This window comes from Marmota marmota, unplaced genomic scaffold (genome assembly GCF_001458135.2).
Source record: "Marmota marmota marmota unplaced genomic scaffold, marMar, whole genome shotgun sequence".
NCBI classification, from domain to species: domain Eukaryota; kingdom Metazoa; phylum Chordata; class Mammalia; order Rodentia; family Sciuridae; genus Marmota; species Marmota marmota.
The window spans coordinates 1105015-1123334 of record NW_026000242.1 but is presented as its reverse complement, the minus strand read 5'-3'; the positions used below and the strand labels follow the sequence as shown (position 1 = coordinate 1123334).

The 18320-nt window shown below is 49.3% G+C and overlaps 1 protein-coding gene across 21 annotated transcripts in view; it reads left to right on the top strand.

Annotated features, from left to right (window-relative positions):
- Gramd1b (GRAM domain containing 1B) overlaps window positions 1-18320 on the top strand; it is a 175395-nt gene that overhangs the window by 130319 nt on the left and 26756 nt on the right. For 19 of the 21 annotated variants that reach the window (XR_007344610.1, XR_007344611.1, XM_048796002.1 and 16 more), the window contains 4 exons: window positions 5678-5698; window positions 15409-15493; window positions 16047-16150; window positions 17037-17132. Coding sequence is in view for 19 of the 21 variants with exons in the window: in XM_048796002.1 (XP_048651959.1) it covers window positions 5678-5698; window positions 15409-15493; window positions 16047-16150; window positions 17037-17132 (306 nt within the window). In the remaining 2 variants the exon portion in view is untranslated. Of the gene's footprint in view, window positions 1-5677; window positions 5699-11774; window positions 12647-15408; window positions 15494-16046; window positions 16151-17036; window positions 17133-18320 lie in introns of those variants that run through there. The other 2 variants (XM_048796008.1, XM_048796010.1) reach the window with 2 other exon arrangements.

The window sequence follows — 18320 nt, the reverse complement described above, 5'->3', positions numbered from 1 at the left end:
CTGTAGTGCTCAGCATCCCTGCCCTCTGCCCCAGCCAATTCTGCCCATGTGTCCTGCTTGGTCCCTTTCCCAGAAGGGCCGGCCCCACTGTTCCCTGGAAGGCTGGCTTGGAAGTAACTGGGCCCATTCCTATTGCACCTGAGGTCGGAGAAGTGACCCTGTCCCTGCTCCCCAATGTCTGCCTGCTACCCGAACACTGCCTCTGGTTGGAATTTATTCCTTCCTTATATGGTGCCTTCTCGAAGCAGAGTCTGGCAGAGGGAGTTTCATTCCTGGGTGGGGTACGCCCCATCCTGTCATATTACAGGTCCCTGTAATCACCCTTGGTGGGTGATTCTGGCTTCCCTGGCAGTAGGGATTTGAGATGGGCAGGAAGGACGTGCTGACGGAGGTCAGGAATTCAGGTCAATGAGTTCCCTCGTGCAGCAACAGCAACTGTAGGAGCTCTGCCAGGCATGTTCCTTTTCTCCCCCCTCGGAGAGCTACTTAGCTGGAGCACCTCTCACTGTTTCCACCCACTGCCCAGACCAGGGCCCCTCACTGCTTCCACCTACTACCCAGGGTCTGGGTTTATGGTGTTAAGATCCTGAGTCTTGATCAAAGAGAGTGCAGAGGGGCACCTGGAGTTTGAAGAATGTTGCCAGTAACCCAGGCAGGCCCTGGAGAATGGGATCAGGGCAGGAGACAGAGAGTCTTTCCCAGACCCTAGGATCTGTGAGGCCTGAAGGGAATTTGAACAAATGTTGGGTAGGCAAAAGGTGTTGTAGGAGTGGTGAGGCGCCCCGAGGAATGGTTGCAGCTAAAAGAAGTGGAAGCTAAGGGAGGATGCCTTGTAACAGCCCCAAGTCCCTGTAGGTGCCTTGGGGAGGAGGAGAATGGCAGCAGTTCTTTCCTGCAGGAAGAACAAGAGGCTGCAAAGCTAATTCTGCATTCTGTGACCTTTATCCTGGAAGCATAATGTAGATCTGAGGATGTTCAATGACGATAGATAGCCGGTTGTGGACAGGGGAGGAAGCCAGCAGGAGCTCTCTGGGTTCAAGTGGTGGGGCAGGTGCAGGCATGGCTGATTTCTGAAAATGGGATTTGGTGTGACCTTCATCTGTCCCTCCAGAGTGATTGTACCTCTGCCATAGTTGATATGATAGTGCTCAAGGCCCAGTTGAGGGGAGGCTTGGTCTGATTGGATGTGGACATCAGGTTATTCTTCCTCTTTGCTTCACCCACTTTTCCATCCTAAGGTGATGTTTTATGGTATTTGGTGGGCATTGTAATCCTTACTGATGTCACTGGTCACCACTTAAAGAGTATGAGATTTGGGTGGATGATGGGTTCAATAGGCAAGTACCCAGTAATGAGGATTGATTTCAGTCTTCAAAGTGTTAGTCTTTTGGGGGGAAACCAGGCCCATAATTTAATTTTGGAGGTGTAGACAGTGTTTCCCAGATTATATACAAACCAAACCTGGTTTAAAATCTCACATGTAGGCAGGTATGGTGGTACATACCTGTGATTCCAGTGACTAGGGAGGCTGAGGCAGGAGAATCACAAATTTGAAGCCAGGCTCAGCAACTTAATGTGGCTTGGGGATAGAGGCCCTTGTGTTAAATTCCTAGAACCAAAAAAGAAAAAAAAAAAAAAAAAAAGGAAAAGCCAAAACAAAAAACATAAGTACTTCAAGATATATGAATTGACAGGAGAAATCACTGAGTTTGGGTAGCCAAGACACATTGCAGAAAACAGGCAGAATCAGAGTAGGAGTTTGGAGAGGCATTACAAAGGAATTGAGGTGATCTGTGAATCAAGAGCTAATCTTGGCCCCCACTTCCTAAGGAGCTGAGGTGTGGGAGGTGACTGAGCCATTGTGTTTTTCTCTCCCTTTGAGGAGAAGGGACTGAAGCAGAACCATCCAGACAGACACACTCATTAAGTTCCCTGGCTTGGAACACCCATTCCCCACCCTATTCTCCCACCAGTCATGACCATCACTCTAACCCGGCTGTCCTCTAAACAGAGTGAAAATAGGACCATGGTCCATCTGGGGCATGCATGTGCGAGACACACAGACTGCAAAAGAGGGACGTGGGAACCAATACAGGAAAAAGGTTGCATGCAAGCCAGGGCTGGAACAGATTGTGAGGGAATGCTGCAGGGGCGAGGCCCGTGTGGGGTGTCCTGATAGAGTGGAGACACACCAACATTCCACGGAACATCTTCCCAGGTTGACCAAATATGTCCATAGTGAGGAATCTGAGAACCAGAGCTGTTAATGTTATAATCATAGTTAGGCCACCTCACTCCCTGTCTCCTGTCCATTCTCTAGGAAAGATCATCTCTTGTGTTTTCCATTTAAGCTAAGAATGCCTCCTCTTCTCCCCAGAGTGAGAACTAATGCCCAGAAGTCTCTTTTCTTCTCTGGCCTCTATTTATTCATGTTGGGGGTGGACTAGGCCATCCCTAAGGTCTCACACTCTTGAACTTTATGCAGTAGAGGCTGATGCTTTCTTCTTCCCAGAGCATAGGCTGGGGAACTCAGGCTGACCCCACTCCCAGGAATCTCTGCCCTTACTCCACCATCCAGACCTCACTTGGTAGTGACAGCCTGTACCCACTAGAGGGAGCCAAGGCCTGGTTTCCTGCTCCCACCTGCTCCTAGAAGTGATCTGCCCTCCCCTGCTCTGACCTGCCTAGGTGGTGCCAAGGCGATGGGGACAGTAAGTTCTTGGCTTTGGCCCTCCATTGCACCTCTCTGGGTGCATAGCATCACCCTGTGCTGTGGCGCTAATGCTCCTTTGACATTTTTTCCCTTTTGAAAATATTTCTAATTTCTGTGGTTTTCTTTTCAGTATGACAGACTTAACCTGATCAAAGTAAGATTTTTTTTTTTTGTCCCTAACTGCTACTAAATGTAGAGCTTGTAGCCGTCATCCACCCCAGCCCCACCTCCACCCCAATCCTGTCTCCAGGCTCTCTGAGCCTTGGCTCTGGAAGATGTTTTTGGATTTGGAGCAGGAGACCACCTTGAGGTGACTTGGGTCTATTTTGGGGGGCTTGGTGTACCTTCCAGTCTGTGCTCTTTAGCTGCCTTCTAGGAAAGGCAATGGAAACACCAAATGAGCCCTGATCAATTCCTGTCTCTGACAGCTCTTTTTTTTCTACTCCTCCTTCACCTTTTGGCCAAATTTGTGTATAAGCTAAAGGAACCCCACTTCCCCTTCCCTAGTTCTGCCCCTTCTTTCCCTCTGGTTCTGTCCTCCAAGTAGGGGTGTTCTGATGAGCTTACAAGGGAAGGCATCTGCCTTTTCCCCTTCTCAATATCCCAGGCTGGCAACCTCCCTGATTTCCCTGTAATTGGCTCCCTTTAGGACTTAGTCCCAGGAATACACAGCCATGAAGATGTAATTGACCTCCAAGAGGTTGGTCAAGCTCAGAAACTTCTGCCTGCTATGGATAGTCTTTGTGTCTAGTGTGGATTTTGCTGGAGGCATAGGTCCTCATTTGCCTCAGAGGCAATCTCAGTGATGACAGATGAGAAGCTGATCAGAGTTAGCTGGTTAGAGGTAGAGCCAGGAGTCCTTGCTCTGGATGGTATATTTCACATTTCGAGTATTTGAGAATATCTGTTCTCATCTACCTTTTTCAAAAGAGCAAATATTAGATACAAAGTTATCACAGAGCTAGTTAGAGATGAGACAAAAGGGGTTTTCTGGTTAAAGCTTTTTGTGATGCCTGAAACTCTTTGTTCCGTACAGATTCAAAAGGGGCAGGAGTCTTGATGCCAGTGCATAGAAGGGGAAAGTCTTTTCTTCCTACATGGGACAGGAGGGAGGGCACCATGGAGAGGAATCCCAAAGAATCTGGGATCTCCCACCCCATACCTAAGTTCCAGTTGTCCTCTTTGCTCCTAGGGTCTTATACAAAGGCCAGGACCAGGAATGAGACAGCAGGTGTAGATGATAGGAACCTTTCTCATCTACGAAGCAGACGTCTGATGACCTGGTTTGGTATTAATGAAGTTCAAGGAAACTGAGGCAGTTGAGGCAGCAACTCCAAGAATGCACCTTCCTAATATTGGGAAGTGCATGCTGTGAACATCTGCACAGCCCCGTGCTGTATGGTCTCAGTGTCAAGAGTTTCTGTGTGAGCACCCAGGAAGTAAGACATCCTGAGGCACAGATCAAGTTAGATGCAGCCTGCTTGTCCCATCCACCCTCTCCAGACATGGGAACCTTGACTAAAATGCTTTTTGGAGAGTTTTCAGGTCTAGGATTCCCATATAGCAACATCCTCTTCCATGATGAAATGGTTGTTTTTGAGTATCCAGATTTAGCCCTTTACCTTCTAAGGCCCTTGGATTGGCAGAGGGGATGATACTATGGTAACAGTATGTGACTTCTGGATTAGACCATTGATGGTGTTTTGGAGAATGACCATGGAGAGTCCCTTGCAGAGGGGAATTGAGAACTGGCTTTGCCATCTGCCATGTTGGCCACAGTCTTGGCTGGTGAGGTTGGTGCGAGGGTGAAACCAGGGGCAGCATGTCCATGGCTAATCCCCCTTTCTTGCCCCTCTCCAGAGCCTCTGCAGATTCATGTTACCTTTAAAATGTGTCTCCAGTTTCTTCTGATGGAATAGAAGGGGAGATTGGTCCCTTGACTCTCCCGTCATCATTGTGGTCATACTCACCAACACCCTGTTCCAGTCACCTTCACCCCACCAGACACATGCCCTACAGACAAGCTGAGACAGTGGCTGCCCTCTTAACACGAGGGGAGGGGATGAGGGCTGCTAATTATGCATAGGATCCGTACCTCTGGGTCAGGTTGAAGTTTTGACCTGGAGGTAAAGTTTCTGTCTATCATCCCAGTGGGATGTATACAAATGAATTCTGTTGGTGGACATGGGAAACAGACAAGGCATAATCTAGTCATCCCTCTTCTTTCCCTGGGAGATTTTCAGATCCCATTCTTCCAGGGGACTGCAAATGGAGAACTTCTGAATTCTGGAGCTGGGGTGGAGTATGGTTTTGCTGATACTGAATTATAACACCTGGAGTTGGAAAGGACCTTTAGAAATTACACAAAGAACCCACAGTCATTCCTCTGCTATTATTACTTACATCATCAGCCAGTTGTTGAGATATAAGAAGGAATTCACTCATCTGCTAACTGAGAGAATAGCTTGAAGGTGATTTCAGGCAGTCCCTTTTCTTCCCCTGTCACCGAAGTGTCCCACCCTGCCTCCTATAGAGAAGCTGACTTGGAGCAGGAGGCTGGGTTGGTCTCCATCTGTACTTTGCTTCTGATCAGGGCCCATTGGGGACTGGGTCTCGGATGCCTCCAGAGCATCCCGCATCCCCATCAGAAGAAGCTGATGGGGCTCCGACTCCCTTCCAATTGAGCGCTAGCTGGTGCTGCCGCTGCCTGCCTCCCCAACCGCCCCAACCCGGTGGGGCTTCCAGCATGGACTGCTCCCTGGGCCTCCTTTCTGGAGCTCTCTGAGAAAGGAGGACCCCTCCTGAACAGCAACATGGGAAGCATTCAGCTGCACTTGGATTCGTCCTCCCTGCCCACCCTCTGCTATCTATGTGTCCTTCCCTCTGGAGCCAGACGTACTCTGGCCACTCCCCGCATCTCCTCCATGACTAATTTTACTTTTCTCTTTGATTTGTTTTTTTCAGAAAAGCCAGAGTTGGTACAACGTAAGTATTCCTGTTTCTCTTCTTGTCGGGTCTGTGGGGGGTGGGGTAGAGGTGGGCAGCTGGGAGGGGGAAGTGGGAGTGCTATTTGGCTTCCCCATGGCCTTTCCCCCTAATCTGCTTCCTCCTTCCCCAGACCAAATAGAATAGTTTTCCTCTGTAGCAAGACAGGGCAGTCCTGGTGAGGGAGGATTTGATTCAGTGACACCAGGAGGGATGGTCTGGTTTATCCCTTGTGTCTCCCAGAACTCTTGGATAAGCCCCTTCTGCATCCTAGAAGGGGAGAGCAGTCTGAGAGGACTGGGGCAGGGGTATGAACTCAGGCCAAACTTTCCATCCTTTAATTAAGACATCTTGGGGGAGATACAGCCCATAGGACTTTTCTTCAGGAACTGAGAAGCTGTCCTATGTAATGTAGTTTGGCTTCTGCCCCAAAGCATGCTCCTCCTAGAAGACATCCCCTGACCTTGGGTCTATGGTGAAGGTGTGATTAGGACCATTTCTTAAGTCACCCCGGGTGGCACTTCATCCATCCATCCACTTTTTTCCATATTGAGAAAGTGTTTGCGGAGTAAGCAGTCCTTGCAAAAGCCACATCCTCTTGGTCATATACACTGAGGTTTAGGACTTTGAACTCTTCCTCTGAAGAGCAGCTGACCAAGGTCTCTCAGCCGGCCCTTCTGGGACCACAGTAGAGGAACAGGCGTGTTTCACCATGGCCTGGCTTCGGACCTCACCTTCCTTTCTCTGAGCCTGCTGGCCTTCATACTAGACTCTGATCACGGGCATGCCATCTTTGGCCCCTCCTTACATGTGGTTTTGCTCCAGCAGGAGGTGTGGATGTAGAAAAGCTGTCAGGGAAAGGGCCTGTGAATGACAGATGGAGGGCAGAGACAGCGGTCCCTGGGAAGGGCTTGGGTTTCATATGGGACTGGGTCCAAATCACACATGTGGGCTGTGTGTTTTCATACATGGCAGCAGTTCCTCAAAGTCAGGAACATACCATCTCATTTTGTGACTTTCCACCTTGAGCCGCTCGGTGGCCTGTCTTTCGTGGGTGTTATTGATCGATCTGCAGGCCTCAGTCCCACCCAGCATCCCAAGTGGGCTTTGCTGATAGGAGGGAGTCAAGGGTTGAGATGGCCTGGCATGGGAGAAGAGCCACAACACTCATGCTTGCTCCTTCCCTCTTGACCCATCAGGGGGTCACCTGGCCTCTGGCCTCAGGTCTCTCCAAACTGCTCAGAGCTCCTGTGCTCGAGGATCCAGAAGCACCCTGTGTTAGGGAGGGGAAGAAGAGTGATAGCTGTGCTTTCTGGGAGCTGTCCCTGTCCCAGCTGTGGTCAGGACATCTTTTGCCCAAGAATTCCTTTTTGAGCAGCACTGCATGAAATAGAGCCTCCAAAGAGGAACAGAAAACACACACTTGCAGGCTTACTAGAGAATTAAAACACGCAAATTTGAACATTAAAGTCCTTTTTCTTGTTCCTGATATCCTCCTCTTATCTTTCTATTTCTCTCTTTTGTTGCTTTTTAGCTCAGTCCCTTCTGTTTTGTCTTGCTTCTCCCTTTCTTGTATTTCTCTACTTTTTACTCTCTGACCACCTTTCTCCCATCTTTTTCTTCCATCCTCCTGTCTGGCCTACTTTTTCTCCCTGATTCTAATAGCTTTTACTTTCTCTCTGCTACCCTTTTCACCTCCAAGTCTTTCTCCTTCAGCCCCACATAGACTCAGTTTGGTGACAAGCTAGGAGGTGCTATCTCTTGGCTAGAGGATGGGTTGGGCCAGCTGCCCTCTGGGGCCCCAGAAGCCCAGGTTCCCCTGACTGGAGGAACCGTGCATGGCTGGAGCCCTAGTTCCTGGCTGATTCTACTTGCAACCAGAGACTTGCTGCAGCAGTGGAACCTCACTGACCCTTCCAGCCCTCCTCCAGGGTAACCAACCTGGGCGAAGCTCTCTGCCCTCTGTGTGGCTCTTTGTGACTGCCCTCCATAGGGCTGCTTTCTTCTTGGCCCTGCTAAATGTCTGCAGTAGAGTCCTGACGCAGGGTTCTACTGGTGCAGGCAGCAGAAAGGAATAAACATGAGGAAAGAAAGAGAAATAGCAGGTAAAGATTGGGAGAAAGAGACAGAAGCTGAGAGGTGGCAAGTGGCCCCCAGTGGCCTGAACTACAGAGGTCAGGAGGCCTGACTGGGGTTTACACAGTTGATCATCTCTTATTTCATTTTATTTTCATATTTCCTTCATATGTTTTCATCACCAGAGGTAGCACTTCTGGAAGGTAATCAGTTACTGCCGTACTGGAGAGGCCAGTAGAAAGCAGCACTGAAAATGGGCCTGTGGGACAATACCCTCTGCCCCCAAGTAAGAACCTTGCTTTCTTCCTGAGGCCGAGGGTAACTCCCCAGCTTGGACTTTTCCACAGCTGGGCATCTGTGGAGCAAGCAGAGTGCTGCCCGTTATACTCCCTAGAAGTCCACCCTCCCAGGTCCTCTCCGATAGTACTAGCGCATTTACCCGTGACACTGGCCCAAGTGTGGTTGTTTCCAGGCTGGAACAGCAAGCCCTGACCTGGTTGTTCCCAGAGTCACCTGAATCAATACATAGAGAGGCTTCTGGCACCTGCCATGCCCACACCTGTGCCCTGGGCTAGCTGGGCACCCTCTCTTTCAGTGCACACGCATGGGCTATGCTCTTGTGTTCAGATGTGCTGTCAGGGGAAGCTTCGGTTGAATACCCGCAGCTCCCCAGCTCTGCCCTGCAGTTGCTCACTTGCACTCCTTCAGGAGGCCCTGCCCTGCCTCTGTTTTTTGACCTGGCTTCTGTTTTTCTTCATCTCTCAGACCTCTTATCTGTCACCTGCAGTGCCCTGGGCTGGTTGGAATCTGACCTCCAGGGAGGACCCCATCTCCCCTTCTTAGTCTGCCCAGCAGTGTTTCTTCTAATCTCTTTCCGGATACTACTGTCAGCTTTCCAGCTGTTCTGATGCCTCAGACTCCATCATGGTACTTAGAAGTCCTTCAGGCTTTGTAATACCGAGCCCTGGGGACAGTAGATACCCTTGGCCAATGAGAGAGAGAGAGAAGTGACAATCAGGGCTCAACAGAGTGCTGCCCATTGCCTGGGCATCCGAGGCCCATTTGAGTGGTTTGAGTCTGATGTGAGAGGAAGCCCACCTACCACCTCCCCACCCACACTCCAGCCTCCACCTTCACCTGCCACTTGCCTGCAGAAGATGGAACATTTTACTTCATGTATTTAGCCAGGGAGGAGCTGTCATCACTAGGACAAACTACCTTGATCTAAAGAGTGGGTTACACAATGGACGTGGCTGGACCCTGGGATACAAGGAATGGCTGAAGAGAGACAGTATCAGGTCAGGGGTGGGGTTTGAAGATCCTGCCTTGTACCACTTCCCTGAGGCCAGGTTACACCTGCTTCTTCTTTTCCTTCTTTACCACCCCAGTTTTATTCAGCAAAGTGTCTAGTTTAGGGAGTGAGGCATGGCCCCTGCAGAAATGAGGTAGAGATATAAGCAGAGACGGGGCTTTGCCTTCAGCAAAGAACCATGGGATGAGTTGAGGGTAACAAAGTCAGGACCAGAGTGGGCATGAATCTCAGGTGAGACAGGGTCACAGAGGTCTCTTGGCTGTGGCTCAGCTGGGCAGATAACACCCAAATCTATCTCATCTCACTACTGAGATGTTAGCCATCTCCATGGCAACCAGGACAGGAGCCTCATGCTAGGCAGAGACCTAGCATCGTAGTCACCTGCTGCTCCCCCATTAGGGGTGGTGGCTTTCTGGAAGGGAGGAAGGGTCAGTGGCAATCCTGTGGAATGTCAAGCAGGTCTGGATGGCTCGGTTTGAATGCTAAAGAACAAAGCTTTGTAGGAATGATATTCCAGGTGTTGCGGTTAGAGGCAGTGGAGAAAGTGGGAGAGCTGAAAGGAATCCTCCTGCCTTAGCCACCTGAGTCACTGGGATTATAGGCATGTGTCACTGTGCCCAGCATTTACAGATAACTTGAAGAGTCTTCATGATCTCTTCTCCCCCTGACATCCCATCCTTAACTCTCTCCAGAGTAGTGTCACCTCTGCAGGTGAGACCCCTTTCCCAGCCCACCTCTTTCCCCACCCTTCTGCCTCGTACCCATTCCTGATGCTCAGTCACCATTCCCTGTTGGTTGTCCCAATCTGGCTTTATCTGGCTTCTGCCTACCGGATTAGGTTGGAGCACCAGGATTTCCTCTGTGGATCTTAACTAGTTTCTCCGGGTTGGGGGGGGGGTATGTGCAGTGTTCTACCAGAATCCATTTGTTTTTCTCCTTAGCGCCCCACCTCCTCCTTCCTGCTGATCACGGGAAGGGGGTACCATTTGGTCCCAGTACCAGATGTTTGCCATAGAGTTAATGTTTAGCTCAAGGTAATTCCTGGTGCTCAGGCTCCTGCCCTGCCCTGCCCAGCCCTTGGTGAGTGGGTAGAGGAAACCAAGACTGAGGCTTACTGAGACTCATCCCCCAGGGTGTTATCTCTCTGGGTGTGTACTTTTCCTATCTCACCTAAATAGTAGTCATCTCATTTGGCTTGTATCAATGGCTTGTAATCAAATGTTTCCTGGGAATTATTTTAAGGATCTAGAGACTTTTAGAACTATCTACCGCCTCTATCTTGAGGTGTGGTGTGGCTCTGAAGAGAGGAAAATGGAATTGCTTCATTTGTCTCTCATGGTGCTGAGGGTGGATCTGACATGCAAGACAGAGAGAATCTTGACAGTGCTGGAGAGACTGTGATCAGGGACTAGGCTCTGAGAAGCCAGATGTGCAAGTCAGGGATCCCCACATGAGTAAGCATGTATGCACACAAAATGCATCGTTGACGGGAACAGTTAGGGGTATAAGGAATGCATTCATTTGGTAAATAAATTTTTAACTCCTGCTACTGAAACACATCATGTTGACTTCTGTGGAAGCCATGAAGCTGTTTGAAGCACGGATCCTTCCTGGGGAAGATGGAATTAGGTTACCTGGCACCATGAATGGAGGCTGTGGCAGCCTTCAGTGGGTGTCTGTTGAGAGGGAGGCAGAGGGGATTGTTAAGAGACGGTTTGGGGGAGATTTACCGGGGTCAACCCAGATTACTCTTGATTAACATCCATCTAGGACTCTGTTTTCTTTAATGTGTTCACTGGGTGATTTTTAAATATTGCTGAAGTTTGAGTCCTACTGTAGTACCAAACTACTAAGGCTCCTAGGACAAAGGCACTCCGTCCTTCCTCAGGAACAGGCCCAAGACCCTCCTGGTAAGGTGGCCTAGTTGGGGAGGGTGAGGGAGCTGCCCCAATCTGCATCGCTGTAGTCCCACTGTCTCAGGCCTGTTTTGAGTGCCCCTTTCTGGAGGCTTTCTTGCCCCTATTGGCCTAGCTCCCATTCTTCTCTATATTCGGCTGCCCCCTCTGACAAGGGGCCAAATTCTCTGCACTTAGCATTGCTCCTTTGCCCTCAAGGTCTGAGCAGCTGTCTGGGAATCCACTTGGCCTCCATCCCCCCTCCTATTAATGCTGAAGGTGGGGCAGGGTCTTTGGAAAGGAACGAGGTGCCTCATCCAGACCCCAAAGCTGTTGACCTCAACTTCCCCAGGCTATCTGCCCAACTTTTTCCAGGCTAGCACATGTGAGACTCACTAGATCAGTTATTAAATCCCAAGTCACCAGCTGCAGTTACAGGGCAGTTGGTACATGGATGGGCCAGCAAAGGGAGAATGTGTCCCTAAGAAGTCCCTGGCTGTCTGAGTCTCAAATTTCAGATTTCATCAGAAGAGTAGTGCCCTTAGCACCTCCCCTGCCTCTCCCCCCACTTGGAGCCCTGGCCAGCAACTTTCCATTGCAGGAAACATCTGCTGGGGAGGCCAGGCTGGGCCAGGGGTTACTGCAGGACATTGGCCAGGACCATCACCCAGATCCTGTAACTTGAAGCATGTGCAGGGCTCTGGCCCTTCCCGCCCACCACCCTGCCTCCCTCCCTTCTGCCACGGTGACTCTTAACAAAGAAGTTGTTTGCTGTCCAGCTGAAAGGAGCGGGGTCTAAAGGGAAAAGGGGTGTGTTGCAGGGGTGGGGATGAGAGCAGGCTGCTGCTGACTGGTGGCCGCTCTGCCTGGGTGAGGGATGTGAGTCATAGCGGCCCCAGCCTGCCCTGGGTAGATTGCGCGTTGATTAACGTGCCACTCTGTGGGACAGATCAAGACCGGGGAGCTGAGCCTTCAAGTGGCTCTCTGGAGCTTCCCACCAACTATGAGTCACTTGGCTGTGTGTGAGTAGCTGGACCTCTGGACCTGGACGTGAGGCATTCTATTCCTGGGAGGTTTGCCTGTCCACCAGGGCCTGCCCTCGAGAACCCTCAGCCAGCACTATCTGCCTGCTGTGTCTGCATCTTCAGGCCTCTGATGGACTCTTGGGGGTGACTGCACTGATCAGGAGGAGGTGCTTGACCACAGCCCCTCTGGCCCACCTGAGCCTGAAGACCTGCCAACAAGGACAAAGCAGAGCCCAGCTGTGGGACACTGACCAGCCAGCCTGTCCCAAGAACCATGCTGATCACATCCTCTCACTTGTGAAGCTTTGCACAGCCCTGGGAAAGAAAAGGACATTGGCTGGGGTCACACAGACCCTCTCTCCAAAAGCCAGAGGTCATTCTTCTGCAATTCACTCCCAGTGAGGCCACTTGTTTTCATCCTGTGGGGACAGTTGGGAGTCAGAGCCAAGGAGCTGGGCTCCACTGGGAGAGGGAGCTGTGGAAGAGTGTTGCGATGGAATCTTTGGTGGAGTCTGGGGTTCTCTGGAGCCTCCTGTTGGAGCAGGAAAGCCCATCGTTATGGTGGTCCTCAAGGAGATTTCTCAATGAACCTGCTGATGCTGGACACTGTTGCTTGCATGGATCTGAGGAAGTCCCAGCCGTGAGTGTGTGACCTGATTTCTCTCTTTGACCAGTTTTTGCACCCTCACATGCCCCACTTGGCTTTGCCCCCCAAGGGCCCCAGATTTGACAACTCTTGAACCAAACTTTTTTAGCCATTTAAATAGACGAGCCATGCCTCACCTTTGGAGGAATTTGCTTTAGGAGTGCCTGGGGTGGGAGGTAGAGGGCCAGGGTCCCATGGCTTCAAGACAGCATGTGGTTGCAGGCCAACCATGCCCACCTAATGTGTCTCAGCACTTTGGGTTGCAGTGGGGAGAGGCTGGCCACTCGCACTGATCGATAGCCTGATAGAATAAGGATATCTCTGTGCAAATATGGAGTAAATCTTTAGAAGACTCGCTTGCCCCCTCTCCATCACTACAGCTTTGTTCCAAGCAGAAGAGAGGAGTAGCACTCTTGATCTGCCTGTGTTTGGGAGATTGTGGCCAGACTCCTAACACTTCCATCTCTATAGATGTCTGGGCTCTCACTGGATATAAGAGAAACGGGGGGAGAGGGCAACATGGAAGAAAACCTAGAAACAGGAGAACTTCCAGGCATCTGTTTCCTCATCAGGATGTCTCACTATGTTCAGTTTCACCTGAAAGGGTTTGTGGCCACTGATAGGCCACTCCTCAGTCTGATCCTGGAAGGCTGGTGGGGCCGTAGAGCAGGTGAACATCTCATCTTGAGAGATTGGGCTATTGTGGATGGCTCTTCTTTCCTCCTTGGCACAAGAACAGGGCTCCCCCTCTTTGCACCTCACTTTTGTTCAGTATAAGGTAGGATAATAAAAACCACCTTGTGGTCAGATGCAGTGATGCATGTGATGGGCTGAGTCTGTGCTTGATATGTGGTAACAGCTCTTTCCATGTCAGGTTCTCTGCAGTTCTAGAAGGCTAGTTAGACAGGAGGGGACCATACTGGTGACCAGGTAGTCAAGCAAGAGTTTCCAATGTGTGTGGACTCTTGTTCCAAGAGGCCAGGGGGCCATGTGGGTTAGATGACCCTCTGCCAGCCTGGAACTAATACAAAGATCAGAGGATTATTGTATCTGAGGTCTTTTTTGGCCATAGAAGTCATAGGATGGGTAGGCTTCCTGATGTCAACCTGCAATTGTCCTGATTCAAACCTGGTTCAAACACATGGCAGGTGGTTTTGAAAGTTGGGGTTCTATGACCACATGCCATTGTTTGGAGGGAAGTTAACAGGGCACACATCATTGCAAGTGGAGCTCATTCTGTAAATAAGCTAAGAACAAAGGCTGAAAATTTAATTAACTGGACAAAGTAGTTAGAAATACTTTTTTCCTCCCTTGTACTTTCCTGTGTTCATCTCCCCCAAACCTCCTCAAACTAAAGGCATGTCATTTTCTCTCCCCATTTCTTCCTGAAAGCTCCTCTTTCTTTAGTTCAAAGACCATTTGACCATAGCTCAGGTAGGCAGTGCAGTGTGCAGATGTCAGCAGACCCCAGCTTTGGTTCCCTCATGATCCATTTAGCTCTGTAGAAAGCACCCAAAATGAGCAGTTGAAAGGTTGTTCCCTCACCACCACAGCTTTATGCAGCAGATTCCCAGGGAAGTGGGTGAAAAAGTGAAAAAGGCCAAGACCCATGTGTCACCACCAGCAGGACAATCCGTCCTCAGGCACGAGCTCCTGGCTGAGGGTCAACAGTATTTTTTTTTCTGCATAAATAGGTCAGTGCATTGCCGGGTGGAGTGCAGATGTCCTGTGTAGTTTATGTTTCATCGTTAGTGTCCTTTGTCTTTGGGTACTTACATTTTTTTGTTTGTATTTATTTAGTTTTAAGATTGGTAAGAGTTCCTCTATTTATTCACCTGGCTCATCTCTAAGGAGGATTTGCTAAGGCAGTCCATGAATCTGAGCCTGTACCAAGGCCTCTGTGAAAATGAGGTGGGCACAGGGGGCATCTAGTGGCCCAGGTGGTGGTAGGGCACAGGGCAGGGCCAGAGATGCAAAGCATGTTGCAGGGTCAGATTTTCTGCGCTTGTTTTCTCTACCAGGTCCCTGCTCCTCATCTGGCCTCCTAGGGCTTATGTGATAACAGAGTCCCCATTTTTTAGTCTTGTCATGGGGCCAGTGGTTGTGTGGACAGGGGCAGGGGGCTTCTCTCTGGCCTTAGTTTCTTCACTGGTACTGTAGGTGCTGATGGATCATCTTGTAAAGATGGGAAGGGAATTGGGTGCCTTGTGTGCCGGATATGCTTTTAAATCCTCTATCCCATGTGATTTTTTTTTAGCACTGGTTTTATGATTTATTTTTTTAAAGTCATGTCTTTCACACACAGCCAAGTGCTCATTGTGTTAGTTATTACAGCAACTTCTGAGAGGTGTGCTCCCCATCCTGTCCCAAGTCCTGCTGGGTACTGATTTGTCTCCTGAGGCCCCTGTTTCACTCTCTCAGTGGTTCTACCAGCTGGCAGAAAGCAGAGCACCAATAGCGGCATGGTGGGCTTCAGGAAGTAACCTGCAGATGTCCCTTCTTCCTTTGTCTTCTTGGGACATAAGTGGGCCCTGGCTTTATTTTTTGATATTTTCTCACTTATGGATGCTGGACACACAGTTTTGCAGGATCCGGTTCTCTGCACTGTTGTTCCATGCCAAGCGCCCTTTCCTGAGCTGGCTTTCTTGGGCCTCTGGGTTAGCAGAGCCTTACCTTTACCTATTTAACAGAAGCAAGTGCTCCTCTAACCCACAGAAACTGAGTACTTTTCACTAACCATGGCCATTGTTATGCAGGTGTTAAGCCCCACTTACAAGCAGAGAAATGAAGACTTCAGAAAGCTCTTTAAGCAGCTTCCAGACACGGAGCGCCTCATTGTTGGTGAGCTGGGAACCCTGGGAGGGGCCAGGCAGAAGTCTGGGAGTTGTAGAGATAGCACCCAGGCTGCTTCTGGCTAGAGGCTGAGAGCCTACCCAAGTGAGCTTGTATATCTGGCAACTGGGAGAGAGCATGTCAGAGCACTGGCCCTGGCTGGCAGGGCTCTGGGCTGAGCACCCAGTTTATGGCAAGAGCCCAACTTATAGGAAGTACCTGGAACACTTACCTCTGTAGATGATCAAGCAGTGGAAGGGATTGGCATGGTCATCGGTGGTGAAAAATAAATTGAATTTTATTGACCTCCTTATCCCTAGCTTTCCTGGCCCCCTCTGCTGTCACATTCATTCTGCCTCTAGGCAGTAGCGTATTTTACCACCTCCATGTTTCTGATCATGAGATGCCTGGGTCTTCTTGGCTGCTAGTTTCAGTGTCTCGCACACCGAGTCACCGTAGGCGATTTGGTTCCCCTAGTGCTGGTGGGAGCGATGACAGGTCTACAGTTTGCTAAAAATGCTTCCTGCCTCTGAGCTTCCTCTTGTCCTGCTTCTTACCACAGATTACTCATGTGCACTCCAAAGAGACATTCTTCTTCAGGGCCGACTCTACCTCTCAGAAAATTGGATCTGCTTCTACAGCAACATCTTCCGCTGGGAAACTCTGGTAAAGATCTAGGACTCAGGCTAGGGGTATAGTTTAGTGGTAGAGCACTTGCCTAGCATGTGCAAGGCAACATGGTTTGATTCCCAGTACTGGGAAAGAAGAAAGAAAAGACCTGGGACTTGCTCCCTTGGGCTGTCTTCTTGGCCAGGGCTGAGAAATTTGCCCTCACTTCCCTCCTTTGCCTGACTTTGTGTTCTCTTCAAACCTTTGCACAGATTACAAAAACACATGACTGAGTCTTGAAGGATATCCATTCGTGTATGAGTCCCAGTAGTGGGGTCTCCTCTGCCATATATTTCCCTCCCACCTTTTGGATGTGGAAGAGGGCACAAAGAACATTTACTTTCGGCGAATGCAGTTATTTAGTGCGAGTTAACTGCAGAGGGAGGCATAGTAGACAGGGCATTGACCTTGGGGTTCAAAAGACTTGGCCTGCATGTTTTCTGGATTCTGCAGTTAATTAGCTGTAGGATGATGGGCCAGTCCTTTCCTTCCCTCATTCTTATAAAATAGAGAAAGATTAAGTGGATGGTTTTTATTGTTCTATCCAGCATCTATGTTCAGTATTTCTTTAAGTGGAAAAACCTTTGCAGTATCACCGCATATTTAGCAGACTAGAAATGAGAAAGAAAGAAAAAAAAAGTCTTCCTAGACCAAGAATCAAGATATCCATGAGTGTAGACAAGGCTTAGTCTTTACCTCGCTATGTGGCCACTGTGACAGAAGGGGGTAAACCAGATGATCTCAAAGGTGGTTCCTTCCAGGATTAGAAATATGTGAGCCATGATCTGATTTCCTCTGTCTGCATTGATGCTGCCCGATCACTCTACCTAATTCTTTGTTGCCTCCTCTTGTTGTCCATTCTCTGTCCCTACGGGGGTGCCAGCTGACAGTCCGTTTGAAAGATATCTGCTCCATGACAAAAGAAAAAACAGCTCGCCTCATCCCCAATGCTATCCAAGTTTGCACTGATTCAGAAAAGGTAAGTGCAGCCAAATTCTGGCCTTTCTCCCTGCCCACCCTGCACCCTCCACACCCTGCTTTCCCTACTCCTGCATTTCTGCCCTTAAATTGCATTAATCTGGAGGCTCGGAGGATTGGGGCAAAAGGCCATGAGGGAGAAGCAAACTCCCAGAGTGACTCTTGGCATGGCATGGACAGGGTGGCTAAAGGCTGAGTAGGGGGAGAGGGGCCTGGTGCAGCACTGAACGTGGAGCCAGAGGACCTGAATGTGGGCCCCATGACTGTAGGCGTTAGGTAACCTCTCTGAGCCTGTTTCCTCATGTGTGAAATTGACCCAGTATCCAAACCGAGCATTGAAATAACATCACATATTTGAAAACATTAAGTTGTAAAGCACTACACAAACTGGAAGTAGGTCTGATAGGAAATGGGTTGTCCTTATCAGTATGAGGAGAATGTGGTAGATAAAATTTAAGATAGGAAAATCAGTGATCTTTGATCTTTAAGCAGAAAATGAAGGCAAAGAGATCCAAAGCTAGGGGTGGGCTAGGTTTCTGTGGAAGACAGTCTACAATTCCCATGACTCTTAACAGTTCAGTGGCAAGAGATGGCCTTTGGTTCCAATTCTCTTTCTGGCACTAACCATCTTTGTGATCATGGAGGCTGCTAACCTCATCAGCCTGGCATTAATTGTTAGCACTTTTATTCATTGTCCAAGGTTTTTTGTGTGGCTTGTACAAAATAGCATTTGTCAAGCATTGAGTAGGTAGGTGCACAGTAAAATTTAGTTTTCCACTGCTTGCTTCCTGCTTATTGTAAAAGATCTTCATTAATGGGTTAGCTCTCTGGGAGCAGGATCTGTTTCTGTTCTGTATGTGTTGTACCTTAAACATAGAATAGTGCCTAGCTCCACAAATATTCAAATAGTAGTTGAATGAATTAGAAGTGTAAGTCTGTGGCTGTGTGTAATCCTTCCATTTAGGTTAGTTGCCAGCTCAGTTCTTACCCACTTCCAGTAGGTGGGTAAAGGACTTTTGGGTAATGAGGATTGAACCCAAAGGTGTCTTACCAATGAGCTATATCCCCAGCCATTTTTATTTATTTTGAGACAGGGTTTTGCTTTGTTGTTGAGGGTCTTGTTAAGTTGCTGAGATTGGCTTTGAACTTGTGATCCTTCTGCCTCAGCCTCCCAAGTCATTGGAATAAC